This window comes from Zonotrichia leucophrys, unplaced genomic scaffold (assembly GCF_028769735.1).
Source record: "Zonotrichia leucophrys gambelii isolate GWCS_2022_RI unplaced genomic scaffold, RI_Zleu_2.0 Scaffold_169_101766, whole genome shotgun sequence".
NCBI classification, from domain to species: Eukaryota; Metazoa; Chordata; class Aves; order Passeriformes; family Passerellidae; genus Zonotrichia; species Zonotrichia leucophrys.
The window spans coordinates 1-27,500 of NW_026992374.1; the positions used below are offsets into that span (position 1 = coordinate 1).

At 38.1% G+C, this 27,500-nt stretch overlaps 1 protein-coding gene across 1 annotated transcript in view; it reads right to left on the minus strand.

Annotated features, from left to right (window-relative positions):
• Positions 1–19,564: 19,564 nt before the first annotated feature.
• The window catches only part of PFAS (phosphoribosylformylglycinamidine synthase), a gene marked incomplete at its 5' end in the record, with an annotated part of 82,197 nt that continues 74,261 nt past the window's right edge, over positions 19,565–27,500 (minus strand). Inside the window, 2 exons of the mRNA XM_064738090.1 lie at positions 19,565–20,709; positions 26,819–26,991. Of these exons, the coding sequence (XP_064594160.1) occupies positions 20,375–20,709; positions 26,819–26,991 (508 nt within the window). The remainder of the gene's footprint in view (positions 20,710–26,818; positions 26,992–27,500) is intronic.

Here is a 27,500-nt window from a genome sequence, read left to right on the forward strand (position 1 = left end):
TCAGGCCCAAAAAATTGCCATTTTTCCACCCAAAATCCCCTTCTTTCACCCCAAAACTCACCTCAAAAATCCCCTTTTTTCACCCCAAAATTGCCCCTTTTCAGGCCCCAAAATCGCCACTTTTTCGCCCCAAAATCATCTTTTTCGCCCAAAATCACCATCTTTTCACCCCCAAAATCGCCTCTTTTCACCCCAAAATTCACCTCAAAAATTCCCTTTTTTCACCCCAAAATTGCCTCTTTTCAGGCCCAAAAATCGCCATTTTTTTGCCCCAAAATCACCTTTTTCCACCCAAAAATCGCCATTTTGTCACCCCAAAAATTGCCTTTTTTCACCCCAAAATCGCCTCTTTTCAGGCCCAAAAATCGCCATTTTTCACCCCAAAATCCCTTTTGTCACCCGAAAATTGCCTTTTTTCCCCCAAAATCGCCTCTTTTGGGGCCAAAAAATCGCCATTTTTCCCCCCAAAAATCATCATTTCCCAGTCCAAAATCGCCTCTTTTCAGGCCCAAAAATCGCCATTTTTTCACCCCAAAATCGCCATTTTTCACCCCAAAATCCCTCCTGCCCCTGCTCTACTCGCTGCTGTTCCGCGCCCACCGCGACGGCGCCACCGTCGTGCGGCCTCTGCTGCACGAGTGAGACCAAAATCCACGTTTTCACCCCAAAATTCACCTCAAAAATTCCCTTTTTTCACCCCAAAATTCACCTCAAAAATCCCCTTTTTTCACCCCAAAATTCATTTTACCCCAAATATTCCTTTTTTCACCCCAAAATTGCCTCTTTTCATGCCCAAAAATCGCTTTTTTGGGCCCCAAAATCGCCTCTTTTCAGCCCAAAAATCACAATTTTTCACCCCAAAATTGCCTCTTTTCAGGCCCAAAAATCGCCATTTTTTCACCCCAAAAATCATCATTTTCCAGCCCAAAATCGCCTTTTTTGGAGCCCCAAAAATCACCATTTTTCACCTCAAAATTGCCCTTTTTTCACCCTAAAATCGCCTCTTTTCAACCCCAAAATCGCCTCTTTTCAGGCCCAAAAATCGCCATTTTTTCGCCCCAAAAATCATCATTTTCCAGCCCAAAATCACCTTTTTTCAATCCCAAAATTGCCATTTTGTCACCCCAAAAATTGGCTTTTTTCAGGCCCAAAAATCGCCATTTTTTCGCCCCAAAAATCCTCATTTTCCACCCCAAAAATCCCTTTTTTCACCCCAAAATCGCCTCTTTTCAGGCCCAAAAATCGCCATTTTTTCACCCCAAAAATCATTTCCCAGCCCAAAATCGCCATTTGGACCCAAAATCGCCATTTTCCACCCCAATTCACCTCAAAAATTCCCTTTTCTCACACAAAATCGCCTTTTTCAGCCCAAAAATCGCCTTTTTTGGGCAAAAAAATCCCATTTTTTCACCCAAAAATGCATCTTTTTCAGCCCCAAAATCGCCTTTTTTCCACCCAAAATTCACCCAAAATCCCCTTTTTTCACCCCAAAAATTGCCTTTTTTCACCCCAAAAATCGCCATTTTTTTACCCCAAAAATCATCATTTTCCACCCCAAAATTGCCTCTTTTCAGGCCCAAAAATCATCATTTTTCAGCCCTAAAATTGCCTTTTTCACCAAAATCGCCTCTTTTACCCAAAAATCGCCATTTTTCACCCCAAAATCGCCTTTTTTGGCCCAAAAATCCCCTTTTTTCACCCCAAAATTGCCTCTTTTCACCCCAAAAATCACCTTTTTTCACCCCAAAATCGACATTTTTCACCCCAAAATCGCCTCTTTTCAGGCCAAAAAATCGCCATTTTTTCCCCCAAAAAAACCTCATTTTTCAACCCCAAAATTGCCTCTTTTCAGGCCAAAAATCACCTTTTTTGGGCACAAAAATCGCTTCTTTTCACCCCAAAAATTGCTTTTTCACCAATTGCTTCATCCCAAAAATCGCCTTTTTTTCACCCCAAAAATTGCCTTTTTTCACCCTAAAATCACCTTTTTTCAGCCCCAAAAATTGCCATTTTTTTCACCCCAAAAATCATCATTTTCCAGCCCAAAATCGCCTTTTTTCAACCCCAAAATTGCCTCTTTTCAGGCCAAAAAATCGCCATTTTTTCCCCCCAAAAATCCTCATTTTTCACCCCAAAAATTGGCTTTTTTCACCCCAAAAATCATCATTTTTTGGCCCAAAAATCGCCTTTTTTCACCCCAAAATCACCATTTTTCACCCCAAAAATCGCCTTTTTTCACCCCAAAAATCGCCATTTTTGGGCACCAAAATCGCCTCTTTTCACCCTAAAATTTCCATTTTTTCACCCAATTCAAAAATCGATTTTTCACCCAAAATCCCTTTTTTCATCCAAAAATGCCATTTTTGCCCAAAATCATCTTTTCCAGCCCAAAATCCTTTTTAACCCCAAAAATCCCTTTTTCACCCCAAAAATCGCCATTTTTGGGCACCAAAATCGCCTTTTTTCAACCCAAAAATCCCCATTTTTCACCTCAAAATTCCCCTTTTGTCACCCCAAAAAATCCCCTTTTTTCACCCAAAAATCGCCTTTTTTGGGCACCAAAATCACTCCAAAATTTCCATTTTTTCACCCCAAAAATCGAATTTTTTCACCCCAAAAATCGCTTTTTTTGGGCAAAAAAAATCGCCTTTTTTCACCCCAAAATCGCCGTTTTTTCATCCAAAAATTGCCTTTATTTTTGCTCCAAAAATCGAATTTTTTAACCCCAAAAATCGAATTTTTTCACCCCAAAAATCGAATTTTTTCACCCCAAAAATCGCTTTTTTTGTGCAAAAATTCCCCTTTTTAAAATCACCGTTATTTTAATAATTCTTTTTAATAAATATTTGATTTTTATTTAAATTTGGATGATTTTTTGCCCAAAATTGTCATTTTTTGGGCACCAAAAATCGAATTTTTTCACCCCAAAAATCGAATTTTTTCACCCCAAAAATCGCTTTTTTTGAGCAAAAATTCACCTTTTAAAAATCACCATTATTTTAATAATTCTTTTTAATAAATATTTGATTTTTATTAATAATTTGGATGATTTTTTGCCCAAAATTGTCATTTTTTGGGCACCAAAAATCGAATTTTTTCACCCCAAAAATCGAATTTTTTCACCCCAAAAATCGCTTTTTTTGAGCAAAAATTCCCCTTTTTAAAATCCCCGTTATTTTAATAATTCTTTTTAATAAATATTTGATTTTTATGGATAATTTGGATGATTTTTTGCCCAAAATTGTCATTTTTTGGGCACCAAAAATCGAATTTTTTCCCCCCAAAAATCGCTTTTTTTGTGCAAAAATTCCCCTTTTTAAAACCACCGTTATTTTAATAATTCTTTTTAATAAATATTTGATTTTTATTGATAATTTGGATGATTTTTTGCCCAAAATTGTCATTTTTTGACCCCAAAAATCGAATTTTTTCACCCCAAAAATCGCTTTTTTTGTGCAAAAATTCCCCTTTTTAAAATCCCCGTTATTTTAATAATTCTTTTTAATAAATATTTGATTTTTATGGATAATTTGGGTGATTTTTTGCCCAAAATTCTCATTTTTTGCAGGTTTATTGAGGACAGAACCACGTGGGAAATCCACCGGCAGTTCCTGTGGGGGGAGGGGCTGCTGGTCAGCCCCGTGCTGGAACCCGTGAGGAAAAAATTGGGAAAAATTGGGAAAAATCCTAAAAAAAAATTGGGAAAAATTGGGAAAATTGGGAAAATTGGGAAAAATTGGGAAAAATCCTAAAAAAAAAATTGGGAAAATTCCAAAAATTTAATGGGGAAAATCCCAAAAATTTAATGGGGAAAATTGGGAAAAATCCTAAAAAAAATTGGGAAAAATCCTAAAAAAAATTGGGAAAATTCCAAAAATTTAATGGGGAAAAAATGGGAAAATCCCCCCAAAAAATGGGGGGAAAATCCCAAGAAAAGGGAGGAAAATCCCAAAAAACTCGGTGGGAAAATGGGAGAAATAGGGAATAATTGGGAAAAATCCTAAAAATTTAATGGGGAAAATCCCAAAAATTTAATGGGGAAAATTGGGAAAAATCCTAAAAAAAATGGGAAAATCCCAAAAATTTGATGGGGAAAATTGGGAAAATGCCCCCCAAAAATGGGGGGAAAATCCAAAAAAACTCAATGGGAAAATTGGGGGGAAATTGGGGAAAATCCTAAAAAATAATGGGAAAATCCCAAAAAAGAATGGGGAAAATTGGGAAAAATCCTAAAAAAAAATGGGAAATCCTAAAAAAAATGGGAAATTCCAAAAATTTAATGGGGAAAAAATGGGAAAATGCCCCCCAAAAATGGGGGGGAAAAATCCCAAAAACTCAATGGGAGAAATTGGGGAAAATTGGGAAAAATCCTAAAAAAATGGGAAATCCCAAAAAAGAATGGGGAAAATTGGGAAAAATCCTAAAAAAAATGGGAAATCCTAAAAAAAATGGGAAATCCTAAAAAAAATTGGGAAATCCCAAAAATTTAGTGGGGGAAAATTCCAAAAAAATTGGGAAAAATCCTAAAAAATAATGGGAAAAATCCCAAAAATTTAATGGGGAAAATGGGGAAAATTGGGGGGAAATTGGGAAAAATCCTAAAAAAATTGGGAAAAATCCTAAAAAAAATTGGGAAAAATTGGGAAAAATCCTAAAAAAATTGGGAAAAATCCTAAAAAAAATTGGGAAAAATCCTAAAAAAAAATGGGAAAAATCCTAAAAAAAATGGGAAAATCCCAAAAATTTAATGGGGAAAATCCCAAAAAAGAATGGGGAAAATTGGGAAAATCCCCCCAAAAATGGGGGGAAAAATCCCAAAAATCTCAATAGGGAAAATTGGGAAAAAGCCTAAAAAAAATTGGGAAAAATCCTAAAAAAAATTGGGAAAAATCCAAAAATTTAATGGGGAAAAAATGGGAAAATCCCCCCCAAAAATGGGGGGGAAAAATCCCAAAAAACTCAATGGGAAAATTGGGAAAAATCCTAAAAAAAAAATTGGGAAAAATCCTAAAAAAATTTGGGAAAATTCCAAAAATTTGATGGGGAAAATTGGGAAAATGCCCCCCAAAAATGGGGGGAAAATCCCAAAAAACTCAATGGGGGAAATTGGGGAAAAATTGGGAAAAATTGGGCAAAATCCTAAAAAAATAATGGGGAAATCCCAAAAAAGAGAAAATCCGAAAAGAGACTGGGGAAAATTGGGAAAAATCCCAAAAAACTCAATGGAGGAAATTGGGAAAAAATTGGGCAAAATCCTAAATAAAAATGGAAAATCCCAAAAAAGGAAAACTCCTAAAAAAGGGGGGGAAAAATCCCCAAAAAAAGGGGGGAAAATTTGGGATTTTGGGGTGAAAATTTGGGATTTTGGGGTGGAAATTTGGGATTTTGGGGGGAAAATTTGGGATTTTGGGGTGGAAATTTGGGATTTTGGGGTGGAAAATCCGAATTTTGCTGGTTTTTTCCTGCAGGGCGCCAGCGAGGTGCGAGCGTACCTGCCCGACGCGCGCTGGTTCGACTTCCACACCGTGCGTTATCCAAAATAACCCACCCTGGGCACTCCTGAATTAATATGCAACAATTTATTATTGATTTTCATATTTATATCTGTCTATTGGCAATTAATTAATTCATATTTTTATTTTAATGACAATACTTCTTATATTTTAAAATTGATTTTTAATTTAATTTTATTAATTTTAATTTAATTTATTTAAATTTATTTTATTTTCATTTAATTTTATTTCTTTTAATTTCTTTTATTTTAATTTCATTTTATTTCATTTAATTGATTGAATTTAATTTAATTAATTACTTAATTAATATGTAACATTGTGTTATTTATTTTAATATTTATATCTGGCTATTCGCAATTAAATAATTCATATTTTAATTTAAATGTTATTGCTACTTATATTTTAAAATTGACCTTTAATTAATTTATTTATTTTAATTTGATTTATTTTAATTTCTTTAATTTTATTTTATTTTATTTTATTTTATTTTTTTATTTTATTTATTTTCATTTCTTTTATTTTCATTTTAATTTCATTTATTTCATTTAATTTCATTTCATTTAATTTAATTACTTAATTAATATGTAACATTTTATTATTTATTTTCATATTTATAGCTATCTATTCCCAATTAATTAATTCATATTTGAATTTAAATGTTATTGCTACTTATATTTTAAAATTGACCTTTGATTTAATTTTATTTATTTTAATTTAATTTATTTTAATTTCTTTTATCTTCATTTTCATTTCATTTCATTTCATTTATTGAAATGAATTTAATTAATTACTTCATTGACATGCAATATTTAATTCTTTATTTTCATATTTATATCTATCTATTGGCAATGAATTCATTTATATTTTAATTTAAATGTTATTGCTACTTATATTTTAAAATTGATCTTTGATTTAATTTTATTAATTTTAATTTGATTTATTTTCATTTTTTTAAATTTCTTTTCTTTTCATTTAATTTTACTTCTTTTAATTTCTTTTATTTTCATTTCATTTTATTTATTGAATTGAATTTAATTAATTAATTAATATGTAACATTGTGTTATTTATTTTCATATTTATATCTGTCTATTCCCAATTAAATAATTCATATTTTAATTTAAATGTTATTGCTACTTATATTTTAAAATTGACCTTTAATTTATTTTTATTAATTTTAGTTTTATTTATTTGATTTTAATTTTATTTATTTTATTTTATTTTATTTCATTTTATTTTATTTTTTTTATTTTATTTTATTTATTTTAATTTCTTTTATTTTCATTTTCATTTTATTTCATTTAATTTATTGAATTTAATTTAATTAATTACTTCATTGATATGTAATAGTTCATTGTTTATTTTAATACTTATGTCTATGTATTAGCAACTAATTAATTATTATTTTTATTTTAATATTATTACTACTTATATTTTAAAATTGACCTTTGATTTAATTTTACTAATTTTAATTTCATTTATTTTAATTTATTTAATTTTCTTTATTTTAATTTCATTTCATTTAATTTATTGAATTTAATTTAATTAATTACTTCATTAATATGGAACATTTTATTATTTATTTTAATATTTATATCTATCTATTAGCAATTATTTAATTCATATTTTTATTTTCATGTTATTACTACTTATATTTTAAAATTGACCTTTGATTTAATTTTATTTATTTTAATTTAATTTATTTTAATTTCTTTTATTTTCATTTTCATTACATTTCATTTCATTTATTGAATTGAATATAATTAATTACTTCATTGATATGCAATATTTTATTATTTATTTTAATATTTATATCTATCTATTAGCAATTATTTAATTCATATTTTTATTTTCATGTTATTACTACTTATATTTTAAAATTGACCTTTAATTTATTTTTATTAATTTTAATTTGATTTATTTGATTTTAATTTTATTTATTTAAATTTATTTTATTTTATTTTATTTTTTATTTATTTATTTTATTTTCATTTAATTTCATTTAATTTATTGAATTTAATTTAATTAATTAGCTAATTGATATTTAATAGTTCACCATTTATTTTAATACTAATATCTATGTATTAGCAATTATTTAATTCATATTTTAATTTAAATGTTATTACTACTTGTATTTTAAAATTGAGCTTTGATTTAATTTTATTAATTTTAATTTGATTTATTTTCATTTTTTTAAATTTCTTTTCTTTTCATTTAATTTTACTTCTTTTAATTTCTTTTATTTTCATTTCATTTCATTTCATTTATTGAATTGAATATAATTAATTACTTCATTGATATGCAATATTTAATTCTTTATTTTCATATTTATATCTATCTATTGGCAATGAATTAATTCATATTTTAATTTAAATGTTATTACTACTTATATTTTAAAATTGACCTTTTATTTTTATTAATTTTATTAATTTTAATTTATTTAATTTTCTTTATTTTAATTTCATTTCATTTAATTTATTGAATATAATTTAATTTAATAATTAATATGCAACATTTTATTATTGATTTTCATATTTATAGCTGGCTATTGGCAATTAATTAATTCATATTTTTATTTTCATGTTATTAATTCCTATGATTGTAAAATTGACCTTGGATTTAATTTTCTTTATTTTAATTTTATTTATTTTAATTTTTTTTATTTTATTTTATTTTATTTTATTTTATTTTATTTTATTTTATTTTTATTTATTTTAATTTCTTTTATTTTCATTTTCATTTAATTTAATTTCATTTAATTTAATTAATTACTTAATTAATATGTAACATTTTATTATTTATTTTCATATTTATATCTATCTATTCGCAATTAATTAATTAATATTTTAATTTCAATGTTATTGCTACTTATATTTTAAAATTTACCTTTAATTTATTTCTATTAATTTTATTTTATTTTATTTTATTTATTTTAATTTCTTTTATTTTCATTTAATTTTTTTTATTTTAATTTCATTTCATTTCATTTATTGAATTTAATTTAATTAATTACTTAATTAATATGTAACATTGTGTTATTGATTTTCATATTTATATCTGGCTATTCGCAATTAATTAATTGATATTTTTATTTTCATGTTATTAATTCCTATAATTTTAAAATTGACCTTGGATTTAATTTTCTTTCATTTAAATATTCATAAACATCGACAGATTTAATGAATTATTTCCCATTGCCAGGACGAGGAGCTGGGATTCCGGCGGCAATTCCGGAACTTTCCGGCGCCCTTGGGTCACATCAACGTCCACATCCGGGGCGGGGCCATCGTCCCCCAGCAGCTTCCGGCCAACAACACCTGGTTCAGGTGGGAATGGGGCAATTAATCACAAATATTTCATTAATAATCCCCTAATTAATCCCTAATTAATCCCCAATAATTCCCTCAAAAATTCCCAAAAAATTACCCAAAAATCTCCGAATAATTCCCCATTAATCCCCCAATAATCCTCCAATATTTCCACAATAATCCCCTAATTAATCCCCAATAATTCCCTAATTAATCCCCTAATTAATCCCCAATAATTCCCCAATAATCCCCCAATAATCCCCCAATATTTCCATAATAATCCCCTAATTAATCTCCTAATTAATCCCCAATAATCCCCCAATAATTCCCCAATAATCCCAAATATTGCCTTAATAATCCCCTAATTAATCCCCTAATTAATCCCAATAATTCCCCAATAATCCTCCAATAATTCCCCCATATTTCCATAATAATCCCCTAATTAATCTCCTAATTAATCCCCTAATTAATCCCAAATATTTCCTTAATAATCCCCTAATTAATCCCCTAATTAATCCCAATATCCCCCAAATAATCCCCAATGATCCCCTAATTAATCCCCTAATTAATCCCCAATAATTCCCTCAAAAATTCCTCAACAAATTCCCAAAAATTACCCAAAATTCCGAATCCCCAATAATCCTCCAATATTTCCATAATAATCCCCTAATTAATCCCCAATAATTCCCTAATTAATCCCCCAATAATTCCCCAATAATCCCCCAATATTTCCATAATAATCCCCTAATTAATCCCCTAATTAATCCCCAATAATCCCCAATATTTCCACAATAATTCCCCATTAATCCCAATAATCCCCCAATAATCCCCCAATAATTCCCCAATAATCCCCTAATTAATCCCCTAATTAATCCCCAATAATCCCCCAATAATCCCCCAATAATCTCCAATTAATCCCTAATAATCCCCAATTAATCCCCCAATAATCCCCCATATATTCCATAATAATCCCCTAATAAATCCCCAATAATCCCCTAATAATTCCCCATTAATTCCCCAATAATCCTCCAATATTTCCATAATAATCCCCTAATTAATCCCCAATAATTCCCCAATAATCCCTTAATTAATCCCCAATAATTCCCCAATAATTCCCCAATAATCCCCATATTCCATAATAATCCCCTAATTAATCCCCTAATTAATCCCCAATAATTCCCCAATTAATCCCTTAATTAATCCCCAATAATTCCCAGTATTTCCATAATAATTCCTTAATTAATCCACAATAATCCCCAATAATCCCCCAATAATCCTCCAATATTTCCATAATAATCCCCTAATTAATCCCCAATAATCCCCAATAATCCCCCAATATTTCCATAATTAATCCCCTAATTAATCCCTAATAATTCCCCAATAATCCCTTAATTAATCCCCAATAATTCTCCAATAATTCCCCAATAATTCCCCAATAATCCCTTAATTAATCCCCAATAATTCCCTCCAAAATTCCCTCAAAAATTCCCAAAAAATTACCCAATATTTCCATAATAATCCCCTAATTAATTCCCTAATTAATCCCCAATAATTCCCCAATAATCCCCTAATTAATCCCCAATAATCCCCCAATATTTCCATAATAATCCCCTAATTAATCCCTAATTAATACCTAATAATCCTCCAAGAATTCCCCAATAATCCTCCAATAATTCCCCCATATTTCCATAATAATCCCCTAATTAATCCCCTAATTAATCCCCAATAATCCCCCAATAATCCCCCAATAATTCCCCAATAATCCCCCAATATTTCCATAATAATCCCCTAATTAATCGCCATTAATTCCCCAGTAATCCCTTAATAAATGGCCATTAATTCCCCAATTATCCCCTGATAATTCCCCATTAATCCCTCAATAATCCCCCAATAATGCCCCAATAATTCCCCAATAATCCCCTAATTAATCCCCAATAATCCCCCAATAATCCCCTAATTAATCCCCAATAATCCCCTAATAATCTCTGAAAAATTCCCCATTAGTCCCTCAATAATCCTCCAATATTTCCATAATAATCCCCTAATTAATCCACTAATTAATCCCCAATAATTCCCTCAAAAATTCCCAAAAAATTACCCAAAAATCTCCGAATAATTCCCCAATAATCCCTCAATAATCCTCCAATAATTCCCTAATAATCCCCTAATTGATCCCTAATAATCCCCAAATAATTCCCCAATAATCCCTCAATAATCCTCCAATATTTCCATAATAATCCCTAATAATCCCCTAATAATCCCCCAATAATTCCCCATTAATCCCCTAATAATTCCCTAATAAATCCTCATTAAATCCCCAATAATCCCCTAATAATTCCCAATAAATTCCCAATAATCCCTTAACATTCCCGCAATAATTTGCCAATAATTCCTCAATAATCTCCCAATACTCTCCTAATAATCCCCCAATAATTCCCTAATAATGCCCTAATTAATCCCCAATAGTCCCTCAATAAATCCCCATGAAACCCCAAATAATTCCCAAAAAACAAACAAAAAAAAATTGCAAATATTTCCCTAATAATTGCCTAATAATCCCCTAATAATCCCGATTTTGATGGCAGCCGCCGGCAGCCGCTGCTCCTGACCGTGGCCCTGAACGACTCCCAGGAGGCCTCGGGAATTCTCTACTGGGACGACGGCGTTGGAATAGGTCAGCCTCATTTGCATAATTAATTAATCCATCGTTAATCATTCATTCATTTATTTGTTCATTAATGTCATCGTTAATTTGAATTTTGGGGGATTTTTTGGTTGTTTTGTGAATGAAACTGAAAGAAAATGAGGAGTGAAGGGTTGGAGGTCCATTAAAAATATAACATGCAAATTATATGCAAAATACATGCAAATTAAGTTAAATAATATTCAAATTAAGTGAAATTGGGGGGTAAAATTATATGCAAATTACCTACAAATTAGGAGATTTAAAATTCAAAGTAAATGAAAATTAAGTGAAATTAAGGGGAATGAAATTACGGGTATTGAAATGCAAATCACATGCAAATCACATGCAAATTAAGTTAATTAAAATTCAAATTAAGTGAAATTAGGGGATGAAATTACGGGTATCAGAATGTAAATTAAATGCAAATTACATGCAAATTAGGAGGTTTAAAATTTTAAGTAAATGAAAATCAAGTGAAATTAAGGGGAATCAAATTACGGATATTGAAATGCAAATCACATGTAAATCACATGCAAATTAACTTAATTAAAATTCAAATTAAGTGAAATTAGGGGGGTGAAATTACGGGTATCGGAATGTAAATTAAATGCAAATTACATACAAATTAGGAGATTTAAAATTCAAAATAAATTAAAATTAAGTGAAATTAAGGAGAATGAAATAAAGGGTATTGAAATGCAAATCACATGTAAATCACATGCAAATTAAGTGAATTAAAATTCAGATTAAAAGGAAATTAAGTGAATTTAAAGGGAGTGAAGTTACGGGTATTTGAATGCAAATTATATCTAAATTACATGCAAATTAGGAGATTTAAATATCAAAGTAAATGAAAATAAAGTGAAATTAAGGGGAATGAAATTACGGGTATTGAAATGCAAATCACATGCAAATTTAGTAAATTAAAATTCAAAGTAAAAGCAAATTAAGTGAATTTAAGGGGAATGAAATTACGGGTAATAAAATGCTAATCACATGCAAATTAGGTGAAATATAATTCCAATTAAATTAAAATTAAGTAAAATTAAGGGGGATGAGAGGACACAGTAATGGTTAAAGTATGGTTGATTTTGTTCATTAAAACTTCTAAAAATAAATTAATTAAATTAATATAATTAAAGTTATTAAAATTAACATAATTATTAAAACTTAAAATTATATTTAATATATTTATTAATATTACAGTATATATTATTGTACAATTATACAATTTTTTATCATGAAATTATATATAATAATTAATAAATTTACAAAATTAATATGATGACAGATTAAAATGAATGTAATTAAGAAAATTTGTAATTATAATAATATTATATACCATTGAATTGTTAGTATAAATGACATCATATACTACTGTATAATAATATATATAATTATTTTTAGTTTTAGTTAAACTTAATTTAAAATTATAATTTTAAACTTAATTTTACACTTAATTTTATCATCGACTATTTTAATTTTTAATATATATCAAATTTAACGTAGACTTTGCTTTGATGCCTAATCTAAAATTTGAATTTAAATTTTTATTTTGGTTGTATTTTTTAATAATTTTGAATTTTAATTTGAATTTTAATTTTTTATAAATTATAATTAAATTTAATTTTATTTTTTGCTCGCCAGACACGTACGAGAAGGGCGAGTACCTGCTGATGTCGTTCACCGCCCGCTCTGTGAGTCCAAACCCAAAATTAATTTTATTTCTTGAAATAAATAAATAAAATTTATTTAAATTTCACCAAAATTTCCATTTCCAGCCTCTTCTTCTTTATTTCCTCTCCAATTCCAATCCCTTCTTTCGCATTTTTTAAAATTCCATTTTTTCACATCTATTTTTAATCTATATTTTTTATAGATAGACTTTATATTTTTTATTTTATATGTTTTATATCTATATTTAAGTGCAATATTTATATATATTTAATTATTAATATATTGCAATTTTAATATTCATCTATTTTAATATTTTTCAATATTAAACAACTTCTTATCATTTTTAATATAATTTATTCTTCATTTAATCAAATGGATATTTCTGGAATTATATTTATAATTTATGGAATTATATTTATAATTTATAGAATTTTAAACTATTGTTTATTCGTTATTTAATCAAATTTATATTTATATAATTATATTAACTATTTATATCCGTATTGTTATATTTCTAAATAATATATATTTCTAAATAATATAATTTTATATTACTGTGAATACTTTAATCTTTATCCAAATTTGTATTTATATAATTGTATTTATTATAATTTACAATTTCAATTTATAAAATTGAAATTGTAAAATTTTATATTATTATTTATTATTTATAATGTAATTCATTCTTTATTAATCAAATTTGTTTATATATTTACATTTTTCTATTTATAATTTCCCTCTATATATTTATGATTTACATAATTGTTTATTGTATTTATTATTTCTTTTTATTAGGAACTTTTAATTTATTCATTAATTGATTGATTCTTTTATTAATTGCTTTATAGAATTATATTATATTATGTTATATTATATTATGTTATATTATATTATGTTATATTATATTATCATATATAATATAATTATATTAATTAATATTATATATTAATTATATAATAATTATATACTTATTATATAATTAATAATACAATATTATTATATTATATTATATTATATTATATTATATTATATTATATTATATTATATTATATTATTATGTAATATAAAATTATATAATATATAATATTATATAATTATATTAATTAATATTATATATTAATTATATAATAATGATATAATATAATTATTATATAATTAATAATCATATTATATTATATTATTTTTATAAAATTACATTAATATTTAAAGTTTATAACACAATTTACCCTTCATTCACCCCAAAAAATTCTCATTTAAAAAAGGAAAAAAATAATTTAAAAATGGGAATTTTTGCCCATTTTTGGAAAATCACCAAATTTTTTTTTCCCTCAGAACCTTCTGGAACTTCGAGTGGTCCACGACGGCTACGAGGACCCGAATTCCCTGAAATTCACGGAAATTAAAATTTTGGGATTTTCCGGAAGCGCGGGGGCGGTGACGGTGACGCAAAACTCCGCCCCCGTCCCCGGAGCACCAATCATTGAACACGACCCCCAAAAAAAGGTAAATTTTGGAAATTTTGGGTTTTGGGGGTAATTAATAAATGGAATTATTAGGAAATAAAATAAAAAAGGCCCAAATTTATGGAAATTTTGGGGGTCACGTGACTCCGCCCCCGTCCCCGGTTCACCAATCATCGAGCACGACCCCCAAAAAAAGGTGAATTTTGGAAATTTTGGGCAATTTTGGGTTTTGGGGGTAATTAATAAATGGAATTATTAGGAAATAATATGATAAGAGACCCAAATTTATTTAAATTTACCAAAATTAAAATTTTGGGGGGTCACGTGACTCCGCCCCTGTTCGGTCGCCATTGAGCACGACCCCCAAAAAAAGGTAAATTTTGGAAATTTTGAGCAATTTTGGGTTTTGGGGGTAATTAATAAATGGAATTATTAGGGAATAAAATAAAAAAAGGCTCAAATTTATGGAAATTTTGGGGGTCACGTGACTCCGCCCCCGTCCCCGGTTCACCAATCATCGAGCACGACCCCCAAAAAAAGGTGAATTTTGGAAATTTTGGGCAATTTCGGGTTTTGGGAGCGATTAATAAATGGAATTATTAGGGAATAAAATAAAAAAAGGCCCAAATTTATGGAAATTTTGGGGGTCACGTGACTCCGCCCCCGTCCCCGGCGCACCAATCATTGAACACGACCCCCAAAAAAAGGTAAATTTTGGAAATTTTGGGCAATTTTGGGTTTTGGGGAGAATTAATAAATGGAATTATTAGGGAATAAAATAAAAAAAGGCCCAAATTTATGGAAATTTTGGGGGTCACGTGACTCCGCCCCCGTCCCCGGCGCACCAATCATCGAGCACGACCCCCAAAAAAAGGTAAATTTTGGAAATTTTGGGCAATTTCGGGTTTTGGGGGTAATTAATAAATGGAATTATTAGGAAATAATATGATAAGAGACCCAAATTTATTTAAATTTACCAAAATTAAAATTTTTGGGGGTCACGTGACTCCGCCCCTGTTCGGTCGCCATCGAGCACGACCCCCAAAAAAAGGTGAATTTTGGAAATTTTGAGCAATTTCGGGTTTTGGGAGTAATTAATAAATGGAATTATTAGGAAATAATATGAAAAGAGACCCAAATTTATTTAAATTTACCAAAATTAAAATTTTTGGGGGTCACGTGACTCCGCCCCTGTTCGGTCGCCATCGAGCACGACCCCCAAAAAAAGGTGAATTTTGGAAATTTTGGGTTTTGGGAGCGATTAATAAATGGAATTATTAGGGAATAAAATAAAAAAAGGCCCAAATTTATGGAAATTTTGGGGGTCACGTGACTCCGCCCCCGTCCCCGGTTCACCAATCATCGAGCACGACCCCAAAAAAGGTGAATTTTAGAAATTTTGGTCAACTTGGGATTTGGGAAAAATTGGTTTTTTTGGAGGGATTAGAAATGGAATTATTAGTAAATAATATGAGTAATCATATAAATTTATATATATATATAATATATATATTTATTTATTTATTTATTTAATATTTTATATAGATACAATTATATATATTTTTTTATATATATAATGGAATCATATTATACATTTTTAATGTAATGTTAGAGAATATAATGATTATATAATTATATAATTATATAATTATATCAAATAATTAGTACGCACTATGGTAATTTATTATTCATATGTAGCTATTATTATATAATATTATTTTATATTTTACAATAGATCTAAAAATTTTATTTATTACTTTATTTATTTATAATTATGACCAAAAAAAGGTGAATTTTGGAAATTTTGGGCAATTTCAGGTTTTGGGGGAAATCGATAAATTAAATTATTAGGAAATAATGTGAAAAAAAATTAAATTTATAAAAGGAAAAAATGTATAATGATGCAAATTATATTTTTGTATATATAAAATACAAATTTTATTTGTAATCCATGTTAGATATATAATGATTAATGTCAAGAGTATATACAATTCAATAATTAAAATTAAATTATGGATTATTGTAATTTTTATACAATTAATAAAAATATTTTAACACGTACGTATATATATTCATACTTATAATTTTCCTAAAGGTTATATATTAGTAATTTTGCAATTTTGTTACATGTAATTAACATTAATTATTAGAATTATTTGTTATATTTATTAATTTTGTCTGGTTTTTCCCTTTATTTTATCTTTTCCTTGTTATTTATTTTAATATTACTTATTATTTATTATTTTATTTCCAAGGTCTGAATTATGGACCCTAACTGCAGCTGGAGCTGGGCAGGAACTACACCCTGAAATGGGGCTAAAAACCCCAAAATTGGGATTTTTTCCCTTTAAAATTACTTTAAATAATTCAATAACTTAAATTTAGTAATGATTAAAATATTATTAACTTCCTATTATAAGTTTAATTAAACTTTTATTATAAATAAATTATTATAAATATGCATAAATTTATTTTTATGGTGGTCAAGGGGTCAAGGGGGGTCCTTGGGGGTCCCCTCCCCCTCACCCGGCCCCGCCCCCAATGACGTCACTCAATAATCGCTCATGAGCCGTTAATTAACAGCGCTTTATTCATAATTACAGGCCCCGCCCCCAATGACGTCACTCAATAACCACTCGTGAGCCGTTAATTATTGGTCGTTAATTAACAGCGCTTTATTCATAATTACAGGCCACGCCCCCAATGACGTCACTCAATAACCACTCGTGAGCCGTTAATTATTGGTCGTTAATTAACAGCGCTTTATTCATAATTACAGGCCACGCCCCCATGCCACTATAACCCCTCGGGGTCAATGGGTCGTATGCAGGGCTGTCATATCAGGCCACTCAGGCCTCAGTGAGTCACTCAAGGATCACTTGGGTTGATTTATTGGTCCTTAATGTACAGGTTGGTTCATATTCACTCAAATGGTGCACTCAAGAGGTTAGTTGGTCAATACAGGGCATTGTTCATATAGTGGTCACTCACGGGGCGTTGGTCACTGGGGGGTCAAGTACCTGGTCAGTTGGTGTCAGGCTCAGTTGGTCACTCAGGGTCACGTCAGTGGTCTGTGTGGTCACTGGGGTCGTCACTTGGTGGTCACTCAATGGTGGTCAGTGGTCACCAAAGGGGTCAGTTGGTCACTGGTGGTGAGCTTCACTGGGGTCAGTTGGTCACTTGGTGGCACAGTGGTCAGTTGGTCACTGAAGGGTCAGTCGGTCACTCTGGTGGTCACTCAGGTGGTCAGTTGGTCACTCAGGTGGTCACTCAGGTGGTCAGTTGGTCACTGAAGGGTCAGTCGGTCACTCTGGTGGTCACTCAGGTGGTCAGTTGGTCACTCAGGTCACTGGTGTGGTCAACTGGTCACTCAGGTGGTCACCTGGGGGTCAGTTGGTCACTCACAGGACAGGTGGTCACTAAGGGCTCGGGTGGTCACTCAGGTGGTCACTGAAGGGTCAGTTGGTCACTGGGTGGGTTAAGGGGTCAGTGAGTGGTCAGTGGTGGTCAGTGCACCCAGGGGTGGTCACTCAGTGGTCAGTGATGGTCAGTGTCACAGAGGGGTGGTCAGTGAGTGGTCAGTTGGTCATTCAGTGTTCTCTCAGTGGTCAGTGAGTGGTCAGTGGTGGTCAGTGATGGTCAGTGATGGTCAGTGATGGTCAGTGAGTGGACAGTGAGTGGTCAGTGATGGCGAGTGGTCAGTGGGTGTCAGTAGAGTGGTCCCTATCGGTCCCTTTGGTCATAGTGGTCAGTGATGGTCAGTGATGGTCAGTGAGTGGTCAGTCTTTCTGGGTTGGTCAGTGATGGGAGGTGGTAGTCATGGTCATGGGGTCAGTGATGGTCAGTGAGTGGTCAGTGATGGTCATGATGGTCAGTGGTCTCAGTGCATGTCAGTGGTGGTCAGTGATGGTCAGTGTGAGTGGTCAGTAGTGTCTGGAGGTTGTCAGTGGGCACAGGGGTGGTCCAGTGATGGTTCATGGTCACTATCGGTCACTATCAGTCATGGTCACTCATCAGTCATCAGTGGTCAGTGATGGTCAGTGAGTGGTCAGTGAGTGGTCAGTGATGGTCAGTGATGGTCAGTGAGTGGTCAGTGATGGTCAGTGAGTGGTCAGTGAGTGGTCAGTGATGGTCAGTGATGGTCAGTGAGTGGTCAGTGATGGTCAGTGATGGTCATTTGGTTGGTCAGTCTCACAGGGGGTTGTCCCATCGTCACTCAGTGGTCATCATGAGTGGGGCCGGGTTGATCCCTCATCGGTCACTCTTTGGTCACTCAGTGGTCACTTCTCCCCCTCCGGCCACCTCAGGCACCACTCGAGGGCGTTCCGGAACATTCTCAGCCACGGCCCATTGCCGGCCTTGCTCCGGCCATCTGCGGCCGCACTCCGGCCGGGCCAGGGGCAGTGCCAGGCCCGCACTGACCGCTCGGGGTGCGGCATGGCCGCCAGGTGCCGGCCGCAGGGCGAGGTCAGTGATGGTCACTCACGGTCACTCAAGTCAGTGATGGTCAGTGATGGTCACTGAGTGGTCAGTCTCTTCTGGGGCTTGGTCAGTGTCATAGGGAGGTGGTCAGTCATGGTCAGTGGGTGGTCAGTGATGGTCAGTGGTCAGTCAGGGTCAGTGGGGTCAGCATGTCAGTGAGTCAGTGATGGTCAGTGAGTGGTCAGTCTCTTGTGGGTTGGTAGTTATGGTGGTCATATGGACTACGTATCAGTGGTCAGTGATGGTCAGTGAGTGGTCAGTGATGGTCAGTGAGTGGTCAGTCTCTTCTGGGGCTTGGTCAGTGTCATAGGGAGGTGGTCAGTCATGGTCAGTGGGTGGTCAGTGATGGTCAGTGATGGTCAGTGAGTGGTCAGTGATGGTCAGTGAGTGGTCAGTGTGGCAGTGATTCAGTCTCACAGGGGTTGGTCCTCATGCCTCATCGGTCACTCATTGATCACTCATCGGTCACTTCTCCCCCTCCGGCCACCTCAGGCACCACTCGAGGGCGTTCCGGAACATTCTCAGCCAGGGCCCATTGCCGGCCTTGCTCCGGCCATCTGCGGCCGCACTCCGGCCGGGCCAGGGGCAGTGCCAGGCCCGCACTGACCGCTCGGGGTGCGGCATGGCCGCCAGGTGCCGGCCGCAGGGCGAGGTCAGTGATGGTCACTCATCGGTCACTCAGTAGTCAGTGATGGTCAGTGATGGTCACTGAGTGGTCAGTCTCTTCTGGGGCTTGGTCAGTGTCATAGGGAGGTGGTCAGTCATGGTCAGTGGGTGGTCAGTGAATGGTCAGTGGTCAGTCAGCGGTCAGTGGGTGGTCAGCCATGGTCAGTGATGGTCAGTGAGTGGTCAGTGATGGTCAGTGAGTGGTCAGTCTCTTCTGGAGGTTGATCAGTGTCACAGGGGGTTGATCCCTCATCGGTCACTCAGTGGTCAGTGAGTGGTCAGTGATGGTCACTGAGTGGTCAGTGATGGTCAGTGAGTGGTCAGTGTCACATAGGGGTGGTCAGTGATGGTCAGTGAGTGGTCAGTGGTGGTCAGTGGATGGTCAGTGTCACATAGGGGTGGTCAGTGGTGGTCAGTGATGGTCAGTGAGTGGTCAGTGATGGTCACTGAGGGGTGGTCAGTGAATGGTCAGTGGTCACTCAGCGGTCAGTGATGGTCAGTGAGTGGTCAGTCTCTTCTGGAGGTTGATCAGTGTCACAGGGGGTTGATCCCTCATCGGTCACTCATCGGTCACTCAGTGGTCACTTCTCCCCCTCCGGCCACCTCAGGCACCACTCGAGGGCGTTCCGGAACATTCTCAGCCACGGCCCATTGCCGGCCTTGCTCCGGCCATCTGCGGCCGCACTCCGGCCGGGCCAGGGGCAGTGCCAGGCCCGCACTGACCGCTCGGGGTGCGGCATGGCCGCCAGGTGCCGGCCGCAGGGCGAGGTCAGCGCGGCCACGCCGCGGCCGGAGCCGTTGGGGTTCAGCGGGTAGCGCTCGGTGGGCTCGCCGCGGTCATCGACGTAACGGAGAGCGGCCAGGCCGGACCGGACACAGCGGTCAAGCGCCGAGGGCGGCCGGAACTGGAAACGGCCTGGGAACCAGTTAGAGACCAGTTAGGGACCAGTTAAACCAGTTAGAGACCAGTAATGGTCAGTGGTCAGTGATGGAGAGCGGCCAGGCCGGACCGGACACAGCGGTCAAGCGCCGAGGGCGGCCGGAACTGGAAACGGCCTGGGAACCAGTTAGAGACCAGTTAGAGACCAGTTAGTGACCAGTTGTATATTGGTTATAAACCAGTTAGAGACCAGTAATGGTCAATGGTCAGTGATGGAGAGTGGCCAGGCCGGACCGGACACAGCGGTCAAGCGCCGAGGGTGGCCGGAACTGGAAACGGCCTGGAAACCAGTTAGAGACCAGTTAGGGACCAGTTAGACCAGTTAGGGACCAGTTAAACCAGTTATATATTGGTTATAAACCAGTTAGGGACTGGTAATGGTCAGTGGTCACTCAATGGTCATCAATGGAGAGTGGACACTCAAGGGCCAAGGGTGGCTGGAACTGGAAATGGACTGGAAACCAGTTAGAGACCAGTTAGATATTGGTTATAAACCAGTTAGGGACTGGTAATGGTCAGTGGTCACTCAATGGTCAGTGATGGAGAGCGGCCAGGCCGGACCGGACACAGCGGTCAAGCGCCGAGGGCGGCCGGAACTGGAAACGGCCTGGAAACCAGTTAGAGACCAGTTAGGGACCAGTTAAACCAGTTAAACCAGTTAGAGACCAGTTAGAGACCAGTTAGTGACCAGTTGTATATTGGTTATAAACCAGTTAGGGACCAGTAATGGTCAGTGGTCACTCAATGGTCAGTGATGGAGAGTGGACACTCAAGGGCCAAGGGTGGCTGGAACTGGAAATGGACTGGGGAAACCAGTTAGAGACCAGTTAGACCAGTTAGGGACCAGTTAGAGACCAGTTAGGGACCAGTTAGGGACCAGTTAGGGACCAGTTAGAGACCAGTTAGGGACCAGTTACAGACCAGTTAGGGACCAGTTAGAAACCAGTTAGACCAGTTAGAGACCAATTAGAAACCAGTTAGAGACCAGTTAAACCAGTAACACACCAGTGACACCAGTGAGAGCCCAGTGCTCCCAGTATAACCAGTGCTCCCAGTATAACCAGTGCTCCCAGTATAACCAGTGCTCCCAGTATAACCAGTAACTCAGCTCTCCCAGTATAACCAATGCTCCCAATGCCCTCCCAGTATAACCAGTATAACCAGTAACTCAACTCTCCCAGTATAACCAATGCTCCCAGTGCCCTCCCAGTATAACCAGTAACTCAGCTCTCCCAGTATAACCAATGCTCCCAATGCCCTCCCAGTCCCTCCCAGTATAACCAGTATTCCCAGTTACCTTCCCCGTGCGCCACCCACACTCCCAGCCACGCCCCCTCCATGCCCCAGTGCCCTCCCAGTATAACCAGTATAACCAGTAACTGCAATAACTCATCCCAGTATAACCAATGCTCCCAGTCCCTCCCAGTATAACCAGTATAACCAGTAACTCAGCTCTCCCAGTATAACCAATGCTCCCAATGCCCTCCCAGTGCTCCCAGTATAACCAGTAACTCAGCTCTATCAATTCTCCCAGTATAACCAATGCTCCCAATGCCCTCCCAGTATAACCAGTATCACCAGTAACTCAGCTCTGAGTTCCCCCATTGCTCCCAGTATAACCAGTCCCTCCCAGTGCCCTCCCAGTATAACCAGTATAACCAGTAACTGCAATAACTCAGCTCTCCCAGTATAACCAATGCTCCCAATGCCCTCCCAGTATAACCAGTATCACCAGTATAACCAGTATAACCAGTGCTCCCAGTATTACCAGTATAACCAGTAACTCAGCTCTATGAGTATAACCATTGCTCCCAGTATAACCAGTAACTCAGCTCTCCCAGTATAACCAATGCTCCCAGTGCCCTCCCAGTATAACCAGTATAACCAGTATGAATACCCTCTCCGTGCGCCACCCACACTCCCAGCCGCGCCCCCTCCATGCCCCAGTGCCCTCCCAGTATAACCAGTATAACCAGTAACGCAGCCCTATCAATTCCCCCAGTCTATCCCAGTATAACCAAGGTTCCCAGTCCCTCCCAGTATAACCAGTAACTCAGTTCTCCCAGTATAACCAATGCTCCCAATGCCCTCCCAGTCCCTCCCAGGGTTCCCAATGCCCTCCCAGTATAACCAGTATAACCAGTAACGCAGCCCTATCAATTCCCCCAGTCTATCCCAGTATAACCAGGGTTCCCAGTGCTCCCAGTATAACCAGTATAACCAGTATAACCAGTTACCTTCCCCGTGCGCCACCCACACTCCCAGCCGCGCCCCCTCCATGCCCCAGTGCCCTCCCAGTATAACCAGTATAACCAGTAACTCATCTCTCCCAGTATAACCAATGCTCCCAATGCCCTCCCAGTGCTCCCAGTATAACCAGTATAACCAGTTACCTTCCCCGTGCGCCACCCACACTCCCAGCCTTGCCCCCTCCATGCCCCAGTCCCTCCCAGTATAACCAGTGCTCCCAGTATAACCAGTAACTCATCTCTCCCAGTATAACCAATGCTCCCAGTATGACCAGTGCTCCCAGTATAACCGGTAACTCATCTCTCCCAGTATAACCAATGCTCCCAATGCCCTCCCAGTTAACCAGTATAACCAGTAACTCAGTTCTATCAGTCCCCCCAGTCTATCCCAGTCTATCCGGTATAACCAATGCTCCCAGTGCCCTCCCAGTCCCTCCCAGTATCCCCAGTATTCCCAGTTACCTTCCCCGTGCGCCACCCACACTCCCAGCCGCGCCCCCTCCATGCCCCAGTGCCCTCCCAGTCCCTCCCAGTATAACCAGTATAACCAGTAACTCATCTCTCCCAGTATAACCAATGCTCCCAGTGCCCTCCCAGTATAACCAGTATAACCAGTAACTCAGCTCTCCCAGTATAACCAATGCTCCCAATGCCCTCCCAGTCCCTCCCAGTCTACCCAGTATAACCAGTAACTCAGCTCTCCCAGTATAACCAATGCTCCCAGTCCATCCCAGTATAACCAGTATAACCAGTAACTCCGCTCTCCCAGTATAACCAATGCTCCCAATGCCCTCCCAGGGTTCCCAGTCCCTCCCAGTGCTCCCAGTATAACCAGTATAACCAGTAACTGCAATAACTCATCTCTCCCAGTATAACCAATGCTCCCAATGCCCTCCCAGTATAACCAGTGCTCCCAGTATAACCAGTATAATTACCCTCTCCGTGCGCCACCCACACTCCCAGCCGTGCCCCCTCCATGCCCCAGTATAACCAGTATAACCAATGCTCCCAGTATAACCAGTATTCCCAGTTACCTTCCCCGTGCGCCACCCACACTCCCAGCCTCGCCCCCTCCATGCCCCAGTGCCCTCCCAGTATAACCAGTATAACCAGTAACTGCAATAACTCATCTCTCCCAGTATAACCAATGCTCCCAGTGCCCTCCCAGTATAACCAGTATAACCAGTAACTGCAATAACTCAGCTCTCCCAGTATAACCAATGCTCCCAATGCCCTCCCAGTATAACCAGTATAACCAGTAACTCATCTCTATCAATTCCCCCAGTATAACCAGTGCTCCCAATGCCCTCCCAGTATAACCAGTATAACCAGTAACTCATCTCTATCAACTCTCCCAGTATAACCAATGCTCCCAATGCCCTCCCAGTATAACCAGTATAACCAGTGCTCCCAGTATAACCAGTATGATTACCCTCTCCATGCGCCACCCACACTCCCAGCCGTGCCCCCTCCATGCCCCAGTGCCCTCCCAGTATAACCAGTAACTCATCTCTCCTGGTATAACCAATGCTCCCAGTCCCTCCCAGTCCCTCCCAGTATAACCAGTATAACCAGTATAACCAGTATAATTACCCTGTCCACGCGCCACCCACACTTCCAGCCTCGCCCCCTCCATGCCCCAGTGCCCTCCCAGTATAACCAGTAACGCAGCCCTATCAATTCCCCCAGTCTATCCCAGTATAACCAGGGTTCCCAGTCCCTCCCAGTATAACCAGTATCCCCAGTATAATTACCCTCTCCGTGCGCCACCCACACTCCCAGCCGCGCCCCCTCCATGCCCCAGTGCCCTCCCAGTGCTCCCAGTCCCTCCCAGTATAACCAGTATAACCAGTAACTGCAATAACTCAGCTCTCCCAGTATAACCAATGCTCCCAGTGCCCTCCCAGTATAACCAGTGCTCCCAGTATAACCAGTAACTCAGTTCTATCAGTCCCCCAGTCTATCCCAGTATAACCAGTATCACCAGTGCTCCCAGTATGACCAGTATAACCAGTAACTCAGTTCTATAAGTCCCCCCAGTCTATCCCAGTGCCCTCCCAGTATAACCATTAATTCATCTCTATCAATTCTCCCGGTATAACCAATGCTCCCAGTGCCCTCCCAGTATAACCAGGGTTCCCAGTGCTCCCAGTATAACCAGTATAACCAGTTTACCTTCCCCGTGCGCCACCCACACTCCCAGCCGCGCCCCCTCCATGCCCCAGTGCCCTCCCAGTATAACCAGTATAACCAGTAACTCATCTCTATCAATTCTCCCAGTATAACCAATGCTCCCAATGCCCTCCCAGTATAACCAGTAACTCAGCTCTATCAGTATAACCAATGCTCCCAATGCCCTCCCAGTATAACCAGTATAACCAGTAACTCATCTCTATCAATTCCCCAGTATAACCAGTGCTCCCAGTGCCCTCCCAGTATAACCAGTATAACCAGTATTCCCAGTTTACCTTACCCGTGCGCCACCCACACTCCCAGCCACGCCCCCTCCATGCCCCAGTATAACCAGTATAACCAATGCTCCCAGTATAACCAGTGCTCCCAGTATAACCAGTAACTCATCTCTCCCGGTATAACCAATGCTCCCAGTCCCTCCCAGTATAACCAGTGCTCCCAGTATAACCAGTATAACCAGTATAACCAGTATAATTACCCTCTCCGTGCGCCACCCACACTCCCAGTCTCGCCCCCTCCATGCCCCAGTGCCCTCCCAGTATAACCAGTATAACCAGTAACTCATCTCTATCAATTCTCCCAGTATAACCAATGCTCCCAATGCCCTCCCAGTATAACCAGTGCTCCCAGTATAACCAGTATTCCCAGTTTACCTTCCCCGTGCGCCACCCACACTCCGAGCCGCGCCCCCTCCATGCCCCAGTGCCCTCCCAGTATAACCAGTATTCCCAGTTACCTTCCCCATGCGCCACCCACACTCCCAGCCTCGCCCCCTCCATGCCCCAGTCCCTCCCAGTATAACCAGTGCTCCCAGTATAACCAGTATAACCAGTATAACCACTGCTCCCAGTATAACCAATGCTCCCAATGCCCTCCCAGTATAACCAGTGCTCCCAGTATAACCAGTAACTGCAATAACTCATCTCTCCCAGTATAACCAATGCTCCCAATGCCCTCCCAGTATAACCAGTGCTCCCAGTATAACCAGTAACTGCAATAACTCATCTCTCCCAGTATAACCAATGCTCCCAATGCCCTCCCAGGGTTCCCAGTCCCTCCCAGTGCTCCCAGTATCCCCAGTATAACCAGTTACCTTCCCCGTGCGCCACCCACACTCCCAGCCGCGCCCCCTCCATGCCCCAGTGCCCTCCCAGTATAACCAGTGCTCCCAGTATAACCAGTAACTCAGCTCTCCCAGTGTAACCAATGCTCCCAATGCTCCCAGTACAACCAGTATAACCAGTGCTCCCAGTATAACCAATGCTCCCAATGCCCTCCCAGTATAACCAGTATAACCAGTAACTCATCTCTATCAATTCTCCCAGTATAACCAATGTTCCAAATGCCCTCCCAGTATAACCAGTGCTCCCAGTATTCCCAGTATTCCCAGTTTACCTTCCCCGTGCGCCACCCACACTCCCAGTCTTGCCTCCTCCATGCCCAATGCCCTCCCAGTATAACCAGTATAACCAGTAACTCATCTCTATCAATTCCCCCAGTATAACCAGTGCTCCCAGTGCCCTCCCAGTCCCTCCCAGTATAACCAGTAACTCATCTCTATCAATTCTCCCAGTATAACCAATGCTCCCAATGCCCTCCCAGTCCCTCCCAGTATAACCAGTATAACCAGTATAACCAGTTACCTTCCCCGTGCGCCACCCACACTCCCAGCCGCGCCCCCTCCATGCCGCGCAGCATCATGGCGGGCCCCGGCTCCACGCGCACGGTGACGAACCGCGACTCGAACCGGCCCGACACGTTCCGCTCCAGCGCCACCGCCGCCGCCGGGCCCGGGGAGGCGGCATCTGCCGTGGGAAAGGTCACCCGGGGTCACCCAGGGTCACCCAGGGTCACCAGGGGTCACCCAGGGTCACCAGGGGGTCACCAAGGGGGTGGCATCAAGGGGACAACCCCAGTAGAGAAACCACAAAGGGACAAAGTTGGGGACATCCAGGGCCACCGCAGGGACCGGGCCCGGGGAGGTGGCATCTGCCGTGGGAAAGGTCACCCAGGGGTCACCCAGGGTCACCAAGGGTCACCAAGGGGTCACCAAGGGTCACCAGGGGTCACCAGGGGGGTGGCATTGAGGGGACACCTTGGGGACAGAAACCCCAAAGGGAAACCCCAAAGGGACAAAGTTGGGGACACCTTTGGGGACATCCAGGGACACCACAGGGGAGGTGGCATCTGTCACGGGAAAGGTCACCCAGGGTCACCCAGGGGTCACCCGGGGTCACCAGGGGTCACCAGGGGGGTGGCATCAAGGGGACACCTTGGGGACAATCCCAGGAGAGAAACCCCAAAGGGAAACCCCAAAGGGACAAA